This window comes from Crocodylus porosus, unplaced genomic scaffold, assembly GCF_001723895.1.
Source record: "Crocodylus porosus isolate Cpor-Errol unplaced genomic scaffold, CroPor_comp1, whole genome shotgun sequence".
Lineage (NCBI taxonomy): Eukaryota > Metazoa > Chordata > Crocodylia > Crocodylidae > Crocodylus > Crocodylus porosus.
This window is the reverse complement of record NW_017728886.1, coordinates 177,857,011-177,872,866: the sequence shown is the minus strand read 5'-3', so window position 1 is coordinate 177,872,866 and position 15,856 is coordinate 177,857,011. Positions and strand designations below refer to the sequence as shown.

The 15,856-nt window shown below is 43.9% G+C and overlaps 1 protein-coding gene across 1 annotated transcript in view; it reads left to right on the top strand.

Annotated features, from left to right (window-relative positions):
- The window catches only part of CEP192 (centrosomal protein 192), a 106,872-nt gene that overhangs the window by 55,105 nt on the left and 35,911 nt on the right, over nt 1-15,856 (top strand). Inside the window, exons 22-28 of the mRNA XM_019545570.1 lie at nt 3,334-3,459; nt 3,748-3,882; nt 4,790-4,853; nt 7,174-7,313; nt 8,053-8,145; nt 10,808-10,926; nt 15,220-15,396. Coding sequence (XP_019401115.1) covers nt 3,334-3,459; nt 3,748-3,882; nt 4,790-4,853; nt 7,174-7,313; nt 8,053-8,145; nt 10,808-10,926; nt 15,220-15,396 — 854 coding nt within the window. The remainder of the gene's footprint in view (nt 1-3,333; nt 3,460-3,747; nt 3,883-4,789; nt 4,854-7,173; nt 7,314-8,052; nt 8,146-10,807; nt 10,927-15,219; nt 15,397-15,856) is intronic.

The following is a 15,856-nucleotide window of genomic DNA, read 5'->3' as shown; positions in this document are numbered from 1 at the left end:
GGGCCCTGCAATAACCCCAGCTAGCTTCCTCAACACCGTGGGGTGGAGAGCATCTGGACCCACTGACTTGAACTGACTCCTTCACAAGGTCAGCTTCGATGGAGGGCAAAGAATCTCCCTCACTGGTGCCTCCCTGACCCATGGTAGGCAGGGCCGACCCATGAAACTGGTGAAAAGCTGACGCAAAGTACCCATTTAACAAGTTTGCTTTTTCCTGGGTGTCAGTTGCCAGTTGCCCCATCTGTAGGAGGGGTCCAGTGTTGCCCTTGCTTTTCCTCTGGCTCCCCACATATCTAAAAAAGGACTTCTTATTGTCCTTGATATTTATAGCTAGCTGGAGTTCCATCACAGCCTTGGCTTTCCTGATTTGCTCTCTGCAAGTCTGTACTAAAGCAGAGTGTTCCTCCTTAGTGGCAGTTCCAGTCCTCCATCCTTTGTAGGTCTTCCTTTTAAGATGCAGGAGGTCCGCCAGTTCCCTGGAGAGCCAAGGGGGCTGCTGTGCCCTTTTGCTGCCTTTCCTTTGAAACGGGATGGACTTTGCTTGCGCATCTAGGACTGCTCCCTTGAGGAGCAACCACTTATCCTGAACTCCCTTCTCCATTGTGTTGTGGCCTTTTAGGGCCTCTCTGACAAGCCTCCTTAGCTTGTCAAAGTCAGCTTTCCTGAAGTCGAGGACTTCTGTATTACTGACTGACTTGCCAGCTTTACGGCAGATGATGAAGGTGATCAATTCATAATCACTGTCACCCGGCTTCCCTTCTATTGTTAGGTTGCTGATTAGGTCATCCCCAATTGCCAGTATGAGGTCAAGCAGCGCTTTACCTCTTGTTGGCCTGTGGACTTCCTGCATCAGATAGAGGTCGTCCACACGAGAGAGCTTTACGAGTGCTCGGATTTGGCCGAGTGCTCCTCCCACGAGATGGTTGTCTCCCATGACAACCATACGCTGGGACCATGTGGCCTCAGCCAATTTCCTGATGAACTCCTGGTCAAGGTCTTGGCTCTGGGTAGGGGGTCTGTAGTAGACCCCCACCATAGTATCGCCTGTGCCGTGTTCCCCACGGATTTTAACCCAGAGGGTCTCGAGTCATCCACTGTGGGTGCCAATGTCGGCTTGCAGGGATGCATAGCTTTTCTTGACAGGGGGAGCTACGCCCCCCTCCCCTTTTATCTACTTGATCCCTCCTGTACAGGGTATAGCTGTTTATACCTGTGGTCCAGTCATGGGTGGAGTCCCACTAGGTCTTCATTATCCCAGTGAGATTGTAGTTATTTGCATTTAGCAGGAGAACAAGTTCCTCCTGTTTATTCCCCAGGCTCCTGGCATTTGCGTATAGACATGCAAGTGTCCCCTTAGGGGCCCTTGCCTTGCCTACGTTTTGTTTCAGGGCTGGGGCTTGGGTGAGTCCCTTACGTGCCTTGGCCTGCTGACTTTGCAGGGGCCACTCAGTGGGCCAGCAGTGGCAGTAGTCCCCTCATTCCCCAGCAGGCTTAGTTTTAAAGCCTGGTGGAGCAGGTCAGCCAGTGTAGCTGAGAAGAGCCTCCTCCCTGATGAAGAGAGGTGGAGGCTGTCCCTTCCCAACAGCTCACTGCCTCTCTCGCCAAAGAGCGGGCTGTGGTCATGGAAGCCAAAGCCTTCCCGATGACACCAGAGCCATAGTCTTTGGTTGACTACCTGGATCCTTCTCTCGCTCCTCAGCCATAGCCTGAGACTGGGAGGATCGAAGAAAACACCATGTGTACCCCCAGAGCCTTTAACCCCGCACCCAAATCCCTGTAGCACCTCATGACCCAGCTAGGAGCGTTCGGAGCTGTGTCATTGGTGCCTACATAGGTGAGGAGCATGGGATAGTGGGCTGGAGGAGCTTAGGGACCTTCTCCGCAATGTCTCGGATGCGGGCCCCCAGGAAGCAGCAGACCTCCTGGGCTAAGGGGTCAGGGCGGCAGATTGCCCTCTTAGTCCCCCTCAGGATGGAGTTTTCCATGACAAACACTTTGCGTTTGGTCTTGGGAAGACTGGGGATGGTAGCTACAGAGTCCTCTGTGTTTCCTGTGGGAGCTGGCAACTCAGCAGGCTCTGCTGGGGTTGCAAGAGGCTTGTACCTGTAGCAAAGCTCCAGCGGGGCAGGGGCCTTGGTGTGGTGGGCCCTGGGGCCCTTGACCACCTTGGTCCAACCCCATGGCTGAACAGAAGGGGAGGTCCCTGGATCCTCCCTTGTCCTAGAGGGAGACTGTGGTCTACCCTCTGCCTCCTGGAGGAAAAGGGTCTGGCAGTAGGAGTCTGTCTCCTGCTCACGGTCCCTGATGGCACGCGGTCTCTGGACTGTGGCCTGGAGCCCCTCCAGCTGGTGCACCAGCGACCCCAGTAGGGAGCAGACCCCACAAGGGGAGCTGGCCACGCTCCTGGGCCCCAGAGCCTGAAAAAGGGACAGGCAGCTCCTGCAGCCAAAAGCCAAAGGCTCCATGTGCGTGAAGCCCGGAACCATGGGCTCTGTCTGGGTGGCCATCTCTGAGGTGCCAGAGGGCGGGGGGCTGCAGAGCCCTCTGGGACCCTCAGGGTGTGGTGCATGCCCATCTGTGTCATGCTGCTGGTGGGCTGGCTGTGGCTGGGGCCATCTACCCTGAGGGACTCACAGGCAGGGACTTGGGCCCTCCCACTCGCCCTTCTGTGCAAACTGGTGCGCCGGGCCCAGGAGCACACCTGTTTGCACGGCCTGTTTGTGAGGCTCCGGTCACACGGCTCCCTGCAGGCCTGGACGAAGTAGGAGCTGGGGGGGGGGCATGACCCTCCTCCACCAACTTAGCCCGCTCCCAGCTGAGTAGATCCCTCCCTCCATAAACCCCAGCCTAACTGCTGGCAGCCCAAGGCTCATCAGGGGTCCTGGGGTTGTTGTTGGGGTCCCTGGGCTCATGGGGGCGCAGAAGGCTTACACCCATGCATGTTACACTGGAGTCAGGACTCTACATCGTAGTGTGCTTTACTCCTTTCTCCCGTGGGTCCAGGGAGCCAATCAGGGATACTCTTTGCATTACTGTCAACTGTCACTAGGCAGGCTGGGAACCTGCGGAGCAAGCTGAAATGTGTGCACAGGGGTTGCCTGGCTGTGCAGCAAATTGGCATTCGGACATAGAATCAGTGAGTCGGAAGGGACCTAGACAGATCATGGGGGGTCGGACTAGACCCTGAACAACTGTTCAGGGTCTCTGGGTCAGCTTTTTTTCTACTAGGAAAACAAACCTAAGAGAATTTTCCTAGATCACTTGAACATGTGTACGCAGTCACAATTTGAAATAACTACTTGTAAAGCATTGTTTATTTCTGTCTGTCATCAGGTGGAAACAGGAAAAACTGATGGTCTAGATTTTGGTGACTTGACCTGTGGCAGTTGGAAGTCTCTTCCACTAAAACTGATCAACAAGACCCAGGCTTCTGTGCCAATCAGACTTATTATCAATGCAGTAAGTGTCAGTTTATATATAGTAACAGTGACCTTTCTGTAACCGTAAATCTGTTGGTAAGAATGAAGTTTTGATGAAGACATATTTAAATTCTTATGGATGCTCAGATATTTAGGAATATTCTTCAATACATAAAAATCTTGAACTAGTAATTTTAACTTGACTTTGACTATATAGTATTAGTAGAACTTTACTTACATTTCTAGATGTCTCTTATCAGCCTTGCTGGTAAGAAAAATATGGTGTTTATAGTTGGGTTGTTTTTTTTAAAGTACATTTTATTGACAGAATGCAGTAGCCTGGCGTTGCTTCACATTTTCCAAGGAGCCTGTTAATGGATGTTCATTCCAAACTGGTGCATTCTTTCCAACTGCAGCTCCATCGGTTGTAAACCATGTGATGCATGCGAATTGCAATGGTCAAGTAAGTAGTCTACATGTTGTAAAACTTAGTTCTTCCAGTATTGTCCTAAAAAAAATTCTGTTTCCCAATAACTGAATTCACAGTAATTATTTATAGAAAATTATAAGGAAATTGTATTGTTTGCAAAAACAAAATTAAAAAAACTCACTCAATACCATTCTTCCTCTTTCCTGCAGCCCAGATAGCTGAGTGACTAGCTAGTATTTCAGCTGTCAGTATGTTATAAGTAGATGAAGAGGATAGGCAGCTCTTTTAGCTGTAGTTTTGTTTTAAATATCAGAAAATTCCAACAGCTTATGGAATTTTTTAGTTAAAATTGGGTACAAGATTATTTTGAATTTTGACTTCATTATTCCATTTCCTCTTTATGCTTAATAGTATGATAAAAGAAATCCAGATGGTTCCTAAAAATATTGGCTCACCTATATCTAAGGAAGAATATTTGTAGCTTTAGTGTTTATAATAAAATACGTTTTGCCTGTTATCATGGAAGTACATTTTCAAAATGATCTAAAGAAACTTGTAGTTGAAGAGTGTTGCTATAGCCATGATGGTCCAGCAATTATGTGAAGGCAAGGATTTCTTAGGGTGATTATTGCATCAACTACATAGCTGGGAAAAAGCTAGACAAGCTTTCAAATGGAAGATGTTCTTCATCAGGTCTCTCATCTCAGGAAGATCCTGTGCCTAGCTTTCTGTGATGAGAGACCTGGCAAAAAATGTCTTGCATTCAAAAGCTTGTCTAACTTATTCCAGCAACGTAGTTGGTCCAATAAAATATATCACCTTAAGAAATCCTTGCCTTAAGAAACTTGTAATGCTCTATATTCAGTACTTGCTACAAGCTTGCATTCCAATAAAGTTAATTTTCTTTGTGTCCATTAAAAATATGATTTATTTTTTTCAGGATCCTGAAACTTTAGTAGTCTGGGTTCTGTTCCATGCACCAAAGAAACACATCTCTTGTTCAGGTATAACAGTTTGACTCTTTTTTTGTATAGAAAATTTGGTGTTTAAAGTTTGCTTTAAGACTCAAGGGAAACGGTTATGAATGAAATGAAACATTTTAATTGTGGCTTCTATTATGTCTTAGTTTTTGAATGATCTACCTTGGTGTTTTATAGATCAGTCTATTCCCTGACTATTGGGGAAAATATAACTATATTTCAGTTCTCTCTGATATCTTAGTGTGAATGCTTCACAATCTAAATGTGTTGACAACTATGTTTTTCTTATGTACAAGGTTTCAGAATGTGGCTGTTCATTGCAGGACATACGAATTTTTCCTCAGCTTTTATTATGATCATTGAACAGCTGCTGCCAAAATAAAATACTGAATGTCATAAACCCCACAAAATGTGGAGGCATTCATAAGATGGTCATACATGTGTTCTTGAGCCTTACTGAGCACGTGTTATCTCTACAGATAGGTGGTGTTAAGCTGTATTTAGCTATATATTCTTGTACAGATATCGCAGTGTATAGAAATGATTGTAATTTTGATGCAGTTTTTATGCTTTAGCCAATACTGGTTACTAGAGCAGTGATTAACTTAAACATTCCTCGCCTATTCACCTTGAAAGAAGTAATCACTGAGGCCCTCTCAGCTGGTTAATTGCACAATTAACTGGAAGCAGCTATGCATGCAATGCATCTGTCCCATCATAAAAAGGTCTAGACAGCTATAAAGTTAGACTTAAAAAATGTGTATACCATACCTGGTTGCTATTCAGCTTTAATTTGCACATGTAGTGGGGTCTCCCCTATCAGCTGATGGAGCTCCCAGCCACAGGGGTGCACCATGCCATAACTAAGGGGACTCTCAGCCTCAACAGTGGCTGACTTCGGATCCCAGCAGTGTACCTCACCAGTACCAGGAGTCAGCTAGGTCCCAGCAGCCATTGGGCATGGCTGTGATCTCCAGCTGCAGGGGTAAGTGGACCCAGAGCTGGGAGCCCCTCAGCTGAGGGGGCTCCTAGCTGTGGGAGCTTGCTTGTCACTGCTGTTTGTTGCTGCCCAGGATTGGGCTCCCCATGCACTAGCAGTAAAGTGCAGTAAGATCTAAGCCATGATCCCACAATCATGTCTTCTGCCATGTACACATGGCATGGCAGGAGGCAAGTTTGTGTGGATCATGTATTTGATCCCATTGCACCTTTCCCTGAAGATATAGAGGGGCCCTGAGAATTAGCATCCGAGAGTTACTCATCAAATAGGGGTGTTGGTTGCAGACCATTATGAGGCTTGAGGCATGAGACAGACCCTTCCAGACCAAAAATAATCTACATTTTAAAAGAAATCTAAGAATAACATCTGGCTAGGCAGGCTATTAAAGGATGAACATTTCTCTCAGTGGAGAAAATTAAGTGAGAAAAACAGTATTTTGGGATACATCTAAAAGAATGCAAATATTCTCCTGGTGGTAGTTAAATCAGAAAAGAATTCTAGGCTGATAAATATGCACCTTTTTTTAGTGGAGGAGGGAATGAAGGAAGGGGAAGAAGCTATATGCATAGCGTGGGCTCCTCAAGAATCCAGAGAATAATATGTGGAAATGACCAGATAAGTAACTGTACTTCAGCCTTGACAGGAGAGCGAGTCTTCCTCTTTTCTTTTTCTGGGCGTAGGAAAGCTAGATTCCCTTGGCCAGTGGGCTGTGTGTTCTGGCTGATAACAGATGTAGGAGGTGCTTTCTAACCTGTTGAGCTGGGTAAAACTGCAGTCTTGGGTTTAAGATGTAGAATAAGATCAGATTATTGTTCTGATATTTTCTTTTGTGTGTTCATTCTTATATCTCTGCCTGTATCTTGGCATATAGTTACTGTTTGTTTGGGTTCTTATGTTTGCTCGTTTTTGTAAAAAGTCTTTTGTGTCTTTTATAATACTTATTGCCAGTTTTGGCTGTGATCTCAGAGCATTTGACCATACTAGCAGGCCCCTTTCAAGGGTGGGGAGATGTATCTTTTCTGAGCAGGATACTAGACAAGACTGTGATTCTTTTAGCTGGCAAAATTTCTGTTATGACTTAGAAATACCTAGCTGAGATTAGTGAAGCTGAGGGAAGTGACCTTTGGAGCATCTCACTCTGTCTTCAGTGGTCAAGTTTCAGATGGCAATTAGGGGCTTACAGCTGAAGGGTACCCTTAAAGGTGCAAGAGCACCCTGCACATGTGTCTCAGAGGTATACCATGCCTCATGTAGAGTCAGGATGTATCACAGTGAACAACAAGCACAGATGTCATACTCATAATTTTGAATCGTGGTTGAATTTTTTGTTTTCTTTGCCTTTAGGTACTTTGGGTCCAGCAGATGAATTCATAGCACGAGTTGATGTGGAGGTTGATAGTCTGGGGCCTACTAATGTGATAAAAAGCATTCCCCTCCGAGCAAGAGCTGGAACAGCCAGGATACATGCACCACAAGACTTGCAGGTATTCTTCTACAAAAAAGTAAGCTTTTAGTGTACTGCATCTTCTGACAATCCGTGCATGTCCAAGAAAGATGTGTACCTTGTCTTTGGAAGGCAGTGTAGGAGAATATTATTTTTACAGTCATGGCTGATTGTATGACCGAGTAAGTCCTCCAAGAAACAGTGTCCAGGGAGTGTGACATCTCATGAGAGAGTCTGAGTGAGGTAGCAGGAACTTCCTGGTGTCAGAACAGCAACAAGGTTAGCCCCCAGATGCTTGGAAGGAAAGTAGCAAGACGCGTTAATTCTTTAGTGTAAATAGTTATTTATGCAAGTTCCTGTAAATAAGTGTTTCCATACCACAAGCCTCATCAAGATACTACATGTGGCATGGCAGGAGACTGAATGAAGCAGCTTGTTTACCCTGAGCCAGCTCAGTTGCTCTTTCAGGCACAACCTACAGTGTTCAACAAATAGCTACTAGAAGTTCCATAGTGTTTGTAAGAGGGCTTAACCTTCTTCTAGCTGGGCCAGAGAAGGAGTTGGCATTTTGGCAGCCATTGGGACATAGTGTTTCTATGCTTTTCTTCCTGTGAAGAAAAACCAGCTTCTGTGCTTAAATTGCATATCCCAGTTTCAAAGGCTTGATGGGGAATGGGAGGATGTATATGTGGAATGTGAATAAATACAGTAGATTTCTCTTCAGTCTTTGTGTTCACTACATTTGCTTTGCTATAAAGTGGAACTACATTTTTTTTCAGACTATATGTTTGTCAGCTAGTGTGGGTTCCTCAGCTAAACAACAACTGCCTTTAAAGAATGCTGGAAATATTGAAGTCTATTTAAAAATTAAGGTAAGATAACTTCTTATTAGTTCAGTAATCTTGGAAACATTGCTTCTGTGCTGCACATACTGTGTCAAAACTGGAGGTGGCCTTAAGGATCCCATTTAACCTTCCAGTCTGGTTCTCCTTTGGGACCATAGTGCTCAGAAAAATCAACGTGGCTGTTTTGATGGAAGTAATCTTGAAAACTATGATTACAAGAGAAAGATTACAGCACTCTCTCTCTCCTCCATTCAGTACTCAAAAAAAATTTCCAGAGGTTTTATGCAAGGTAGTTATAGCTATATCAGTAGTGCTCAATCTTTTGACCTTACGGGCCAGATGAGTAGTGTGGGCCCAGATGAGGCCCCATGCTGCCTGCATCCCCCACCTAAAAAACTGCAAGCAGAGGAACAGCAAATACTGCTGCTATCACTTCCCTGTCACCAAGTTTACAGACCCTTGGGAGCCCTGTGGGTTAGATTCTACGGCCTGTGGGCCAGGGGTTGATCACCCTGAACTATACTTTGACTTAATTTTGTGAGGCAGGATTGAATAGCTACTTTTTACTCTTAGTTGAAACACCCACTTTAAAACTCTTTTTAACATTTGTAGTTTAATTTTCTGTAACTTTTTCCTGCAGAGTCCCTCTATAGACTATAGCAGTCTGGATGCTTCCAGGGCTGCTGTGTAGCTGTAGGCAGTATACAAGTAATTGCAAGCCTGCTACAGTGGACTGGGCCAACTGAGGAACATAACTGGTTGGTTCCATGGAAGTTAAGCTCCCAGGGTTCAGAGAGAGGGAAGCTAAGAGGCAGAGGGCAAGCAGGTCAGCTTTTGGATGAGCTCTGAGCACCATGCCAGGATTGTCTCTCCCAGGGCTTTGCAAAAGACTGAAAGGCAAGCTGGAAACTGAGAGACTGAGTTGCTGGAGAAACAAGAGAGAAGGAAGAAGGCAGGCTAGCAGTGGCAAAGCCCAGCCTGAGCACTTCTTGGGGGTTTGGGAAAAGACCCCATTCTACTTGTTTGTTTGCTTTGTTGGGGGTTTGCCCCAGGGAAGTAGAGACAACAAACAAAGATTGTGAGCAAAGACTTCTTGAGCCCAGCAATTCCCTACCACCCGACACTGCCTTGGATATGAAGATGATAACTCTCTCTTTGAGTATCACATCTGCTAGTGTCAATAGGAAGTCTGTGAGGCTACCATGTGACAGACTAGAGCTAAGCCATAAGGACTGCGCGGTTGCCCATATTGTAAACATGGGCTGAGGGGAGAGCCTGAATCTGAGAGGCAGTAGAGACTGCAGGTTTTCAGCTAGTTGCTGAAGTGGTAGACTTGAGTTGGGTTGAGTAAGGAAATAATTTGCTGGGTTCTTTTCTCCTTAATTCATATATGTATTTTGTAATTAAGCAAGATTACGCCAAGTATAAAACAGCATCAAAGGTTAGATATCAGTGATAGCAAGGGCAAGCCTAGCAAGGCCCCGAATACTGGCTAACCATGTATTACAAAAGGATAAAAAATATAATAGCTGATTTATAGGATTAAATTAAAGCTGGTAACTATTCTGGTTCATAGCTGAAGTTACAGAAAGGCATGATAAGAATACTATTAAGCTTAACTCTTCCTTAAGTCCCAAGATAAGCATCCCAATTCTGAACCTGGCAACATGACTCAGCAGCAAGTATTAAATAATATGGAATATTGCTTTCTAAAATATGTTTCTAGTATTACATTGTCTTTTTCAGTTTATACAGGAGTTTTGATAATTGCTGTATTTCTGTGAGAGCTTGATCTTTGAAAAATCAAGCATCCCAACTTTTCTATACTAACAGTATATCTTAATCTTGACCTTTTTAAATCTTCTCATTTTACTTCTTATCACACTGCTGTTGGGTAATGTAGGAGCTTGAGTGAGTTTATTTCTATCACCTCTTGTTTTTGACTTTTCTTAAGAAAAATCTCTGTGTCTCTAGTCTAGTGGCTAACCACTTTTCCTACCTGAGAGCTGTCCTCATTCTTAAGCTTGCTACCCATCCATTAAAAAGCAGTTAGATGACTTCTGCTCTTCCTTTCTTTTGAAATGTGTTACTTTTTAGTAATAGTCATGTTGGTTTGTATTTATTCCAAGAAGGTTGAATTGTTGTTTTCTCTTCTAGGAGAAAAAATTTTGGTACTTCAAAATAGATGTTTACAAAAATATATTTTGTTCTAAACAATAGATACTCTTCCTTCAGAACAGTATGTGCTCAATGAATAGTCATGGATACTTGCATTAAAATTAGCAGTTCAGCAAGAGATAACATTGACTTGATTTCATCCCAAATGCCTGCATCCAAAAACTTACATGACACTTTTTTCTTGAGTGCTGTCTTACCCGCTTCATTCTGTCATTGTCCATCGGGCATATCTGTATTGGCTGCTTTAGTTTTGTGTTCCTAGCATGATTTTTTTAGTTCATAGTTAACTTTTAAGATGCAACCATTTCAGAAGCTTAAATTTTCAATCCGAAAACAAAAGGCTTCTGTTTAAACTATTCATCTGGTACAGAATTTTGAGGAAGTGTAGGGACCATCGTGTGAGCTGCCTCAATTGTATATCCTAAAAGAGAAACCCAACCAGTTGATAACAAGCTAAGAGTCTTTGTTTACTCCTACAAAATGCGTATAAAACAAATTTTCCGTTTTTCAGACTTCAAATCAAGATAACTGCTTTTGTGTCCAACCTGAGGATCTGTTCCTTAAGCCTGGAGAAGAACAAGAAATAGTAGTCACATTTTCTCCAACAAGTTTAAAAGGCAGTGGAGAAAGGTAATGTTATAACCTGTTTGCCTGCCTATTTAGAATAAATGGTATAGATTATTTTTAGCCTGGGGTGGTGAACAGGTGTGATGACATTAACTACAAAAAAGTGTTAATTTTTCAAATCTTCCTGTGTGCGGACCTTTTCCCATATCATGCAAAGCATGTTGTTTTTGCCAAGCTACACCAGCATTTCGGTATTTTAGTTCTTGGAAGAAATCTCCTTTATCACCTAATTTAGCTTGCCTAGAGTTTAAAGAGATTTGGCACGCTTGATGGGTCTAGCAGTCTGGAAAAGCAGGGTTTCATAGATGTTAGCGTCAGAAGGGACCTATTAGATCATCAAGTCCAACCCACTGTCCTGGGCAGGAATGAGTGCTGGGGTCAGATGACCCCAGCCACGTGTCTGTCCAATCTCCTTTTTAAATACCTCGAAGGAAAGGGACAGCACCACCTTCTGTGGAAGTGTATTCAATATTTTGGGAACCCTCACCATAAAGAAATTTTTCCTGATGTCCAATCTGAATTTGCTCTCTTCCAGTTTGTGGCCATTATTTCTAGGAATCCCGACGGGCACCCTGGTAAACATGGTATCTGCTCTTTCTTGCTGACCTCCCCCAGTGAGTTTGTAGGTGGTCACAAGATCACCCCTCAGCCTCCTCTTGCGGAGACTGAAGAAGTTCAGGTCTCCCAATCGGTCCACGTAGGGTTTTTTTCTGTAGGCCTTTACCCAGATGAGTGGCTGTCCTCTGAACCCTCTGCAGGCCATTCACATCCCTCCTGAGGTGTGGCACGTGAAACTGGACACAGTACTCTAGCTGCGGCCTGACCAATGCTGCATAGAGTATAACCTCCCTAGACCTGTTTGCAGTGCACCTACTTATGCCAGAAGGGGCGTGGTTAGTTTTACTTACTACCTCATCACACTGGTGACTCCTGTTTATTCTGGAGTTGACTACGACTCCAAGATCCTTGTCCGCAGTTGTGCTACTTAAAGTGGTGCCTCCCAGACTAGAGGGGTAGTGATGATTCTTCCTCCCCGGGTGCAACACATGACACTTGTCCTTGGTAAACTGCATCCTATTCTGTTCAGCCCGCTTCCCTAGCCTGTCCAAATCAGGCTGGATTCACTCCCTGCCATCTGGTTTGTGTACCTCGCCTCATAGTTCGGTGTCATCAGCAAACTTGGACAGGGTGCTTTCTACTTCCTCGTCCAAGTCACTAATAAAGATATTGAACAGTACTAGTCCCTGGACAGAGCCTTGGGGGCTCCGCTGCCCACGTTTCTCCAGGTAGAAACCAACCTGGCCACCACTGCTCTCTGGGGGCGTCCCTTAAGCCAGTTTTCTACCCACTGGACTGTGTAATAATTTAGATTGAAACTGTTTAGTTTATTTATCAGAATTGGCTTTGACACTGTGTCAAAGGGCTTCTTAAAATCTAAATAAATAACATCTACCTCCCTTCCTTCAGCCAAGCATTTAAGATTCTTCCTGCCATTGTATCTGTTCTCTGAAGACTGATCTCTTTGTGCTCTTCAATATTCGTGGAAAACAGTCTCTTTATTCTTGAATTGTATTAAACCCTAAACCATCATCTGCAGAAAATAGTGCTCACTAGTTCATTAAGTGTGTTGGCCCATATCTTTACTGGACATTATTCAAACCATGCTCAGAAAATGGGATTGTTCATGGGGTTTTTTCATAGCATTTGTCATATCTGCCCTCTTCCTAAAAGTTATATTTACAACAGGCCTGTGAAACAAAATATCTGTTTTACATCTGCAAAAATGATTTGCTCCTGCGACTCCCCTTTGGTCTACATATACTAATATTATTTTATGTAAATTTCCTTTCGATCCAGTAGGACCCTTTGTGTCCAATCATTTTTTCAGATCATTTTCTGAACTTGATTGTTCTGCATTCCCGAAATTATTCATTTCTATACCATTTGAATAACGTTCTCTTCTGGCTTTTCTTGTACATTACCTGTAAAGGTTAAGTGGTTCTTACAAAAAACCAGCTGCCACATACAAACCTAAAATTTGGCTACATTTCTTAGGCCCCATCTACATGTTCCACTTGAGGTAAGATTAACCAGTTAATCATGCCTTAAGTAGTCACCTGGCCACATGTTCATTCAGTTAATAGTGTGATTAAAAAGTGGAATATGTTACAAAGTATGCATAGTGACTTTGCAGCTGCTTCCTGTCATGTCATTAACTGAATGTATGGCTGTCAGCTGATCGGAGTTGCAAGCTGGTGTGGCCCATGTGCACCTCCTAGGCCTGGGAGCTCCCAGCTGATGCTGGCTCAGCTGTGAGAGCACTTTCTTCCATCAGCTGACAGGGCCCCCAGCTGTGGGGACCCCCCTATGGCTGGGAGACTGCAGCTGATGCTGGGGTACCATGTCAACCATGGCGTTCCCGTCCCAGGGACCTCTGAGGCACCCTTGCAGATGGGAGCCCAGGTCAGCTGATGGGGCTCCCAGCCATTGGAGTTTGCTTGTTGGCAGTGCAGGGAGAGCCCAATCCTGGGCTTGCCCTGCACTGGCAAGGAGGCATGATGGGATTTAATTCTCAGTCCTATAGTCACACCTCCTGTCATGCATGTGTGGAATAGCAGGAGGTGCAATTGTGTAGATGGTGCATTAGTTCCTATTGTGCCTTTATCTGCATGTGTAAAGAGGGCATCAGAGTGAACACCCAAGTATTATGTGAGTTTTTTTCAAATTGACACATCTGACTTTTTAAAACTAAGTACTTACACATTTTCTAAGTACTAAAGTGTCCTCACGACACATTTTAGTTTATGTGACCCTTAAACATTTTTACCCAAATAAGGGTCATCTTTAAGTTGCATACAACCTTAAATCTGGTATTTTTGAACTTTTTAAGAGCCTGAGATTGCAGTTTAAGATACTTTATCATGTAGATTTAGTGTGTGTTCTAATGTTTTAAAAAGACAAATTGACACGCAGTCCCTCACAATGACATCCGTATAGGTTTTCGACAAGTTGAGAACTTTCACAGTGTAACCCATGACTCGAGTCACTTCAGTTATTGGAATGACTGAAAACAAATAAACAGCCATCTTCTGTGTACCTACTTCAGAGGCAAATAGGACACTTTGCAAATTTCTCAGATATATGCTCATCACAGAGGAGTAGTGAGATTTGGGAATCTTAAATTTCTTTCTATGCTCTGAGCTGTTGCAGTCAGATACCTTTGCCTACTTTTTCACAGCCGTGACCCACTTCTGAGTTTTGAACTACCCCATCCAACTCTACGTTAGGGTCATCAGTCTGCAGCACCTGTGCCACAAGTAGCATAAGTAGCCTCCCTGTGGCACATGGCAGATCAGTGAGGGGGCAGATAAGACGGCAGCAGATAGGGCAGGTGGCAGAAAGCAGTGCAACAGATTAGGCAGGGGAAAGGGATTTGAATGGCATGGTAGCCAAAAAAAAGTTGGCCCTTACTGATCTAGCTAGTCCTGCCCAGTAGTTTTTTGTTTTACTCCATCCAGACTTCCTTGTATAGTCACTCTCCATCCTTTCTCAGCTCCTCACTTGATCTGCCTCCTACCCTCTTCCCTCGTTACTTCAGTTCCTTTCTTTGCCCTTCCTTAGGACTTCTCAATCCCAATTTCCTTCTTTTTTTCTTTTTTTTTTTAATTGGTTCTTTATTCCAGTCTTCTTCCCTTGCTTTTGCAATCTCTAGGTTTATTTGGATAATGCTGCTTTTTCCAAACTTCTGCTTAGGTCCAGCAAGGCAGGGTGGACCCTCATCAAAAGGGAAGTGAGTGGCTTCCTGCTCTTGGTTTGAGCCCCAAGTTAAAGCTTTTTGTCTGTAAACAGAGCTTTTGAGGAATCATTATAGATCAACCAATTTTACTTACTTTACTTACTACTAGGCCAAATTTGGCAGTGTTTTCAGAGGGATGAAAAAGGCATGTCCCTGATATACAGGCCACCTTTTACTAAAGATGAAGTTCCTGCTACTTAGAGCCTTTTAAACAGGTTGCCAGAATTTTAACCTTCTGCTTTTGCTGCTTCCTGTAAAACAGCTTAATTATTTCCAGTTAAAATGTTCCAAAAATCAACCTGAGGCAAATATACTCAGAAAAGTTCAGTCCAAATATTAGATGTTTTCAGTTGCTTTTAAATTCAAGAAACAAGATCTGTAAATGGGAAGTGAATAAGTGGTTCCACCTGCTCTGTCTATCTGCAGCACATCAGCCAGTAGGTTTCTTGCATGATGTAGTCTCAACTTTAGTAGTCTAATTTAGATTTTTTTTTTTATAGCATTTTGGAAATTCTTGTGTTTCCATCTGGGCCACAGTATGAAGTGGTGGTAAAAGGTGAGGTGGAAATCATGAGAAACAAGACTTTGGCAACAGCTCCCTCCTGCTCAGACATCCCACCTATTCTCTCCAACAAGCAGTTTGTGGCATGGGGAGGGGTTGCACTTGGACGAGCAGAGTAAGTACCAGTATTACAGTCCTTCATATCTTTGTCCTGTTTAGAATATTTGCTCTACGCTTGTTTTGTTAATGCGATTGTACAATGCTTGTATTTAGACTTGCAATTTGACTTTAAATGTAAGTAGATGTGGCCCAAAATATACGAGTGATAATAGAGAGTGAATATGCTAAATAATCCTGTGTCTTGGGGAGGGTCTTAGAAAAGTTTATTAAACAGGCCATCCTTATGGACTGGCTGACACCAACAACCTCAGGGATAGCCAGCATGGAGCAATGAGCTTGCAATGTGATGCTGCAGCTGGTAAAGCGACCAAAACACTGGTTTGCATCCATAGGTGCTTCTCAAGCAAATCCCGGGATGTCATTCTCCCCTTGTACTTGGCCTTGGTGAGGCCACAGCTGAAGTACTGCGTCCAGTTTTGGGCCCCACAATTCAAAAAGGATGTGGAGAAGCTTGA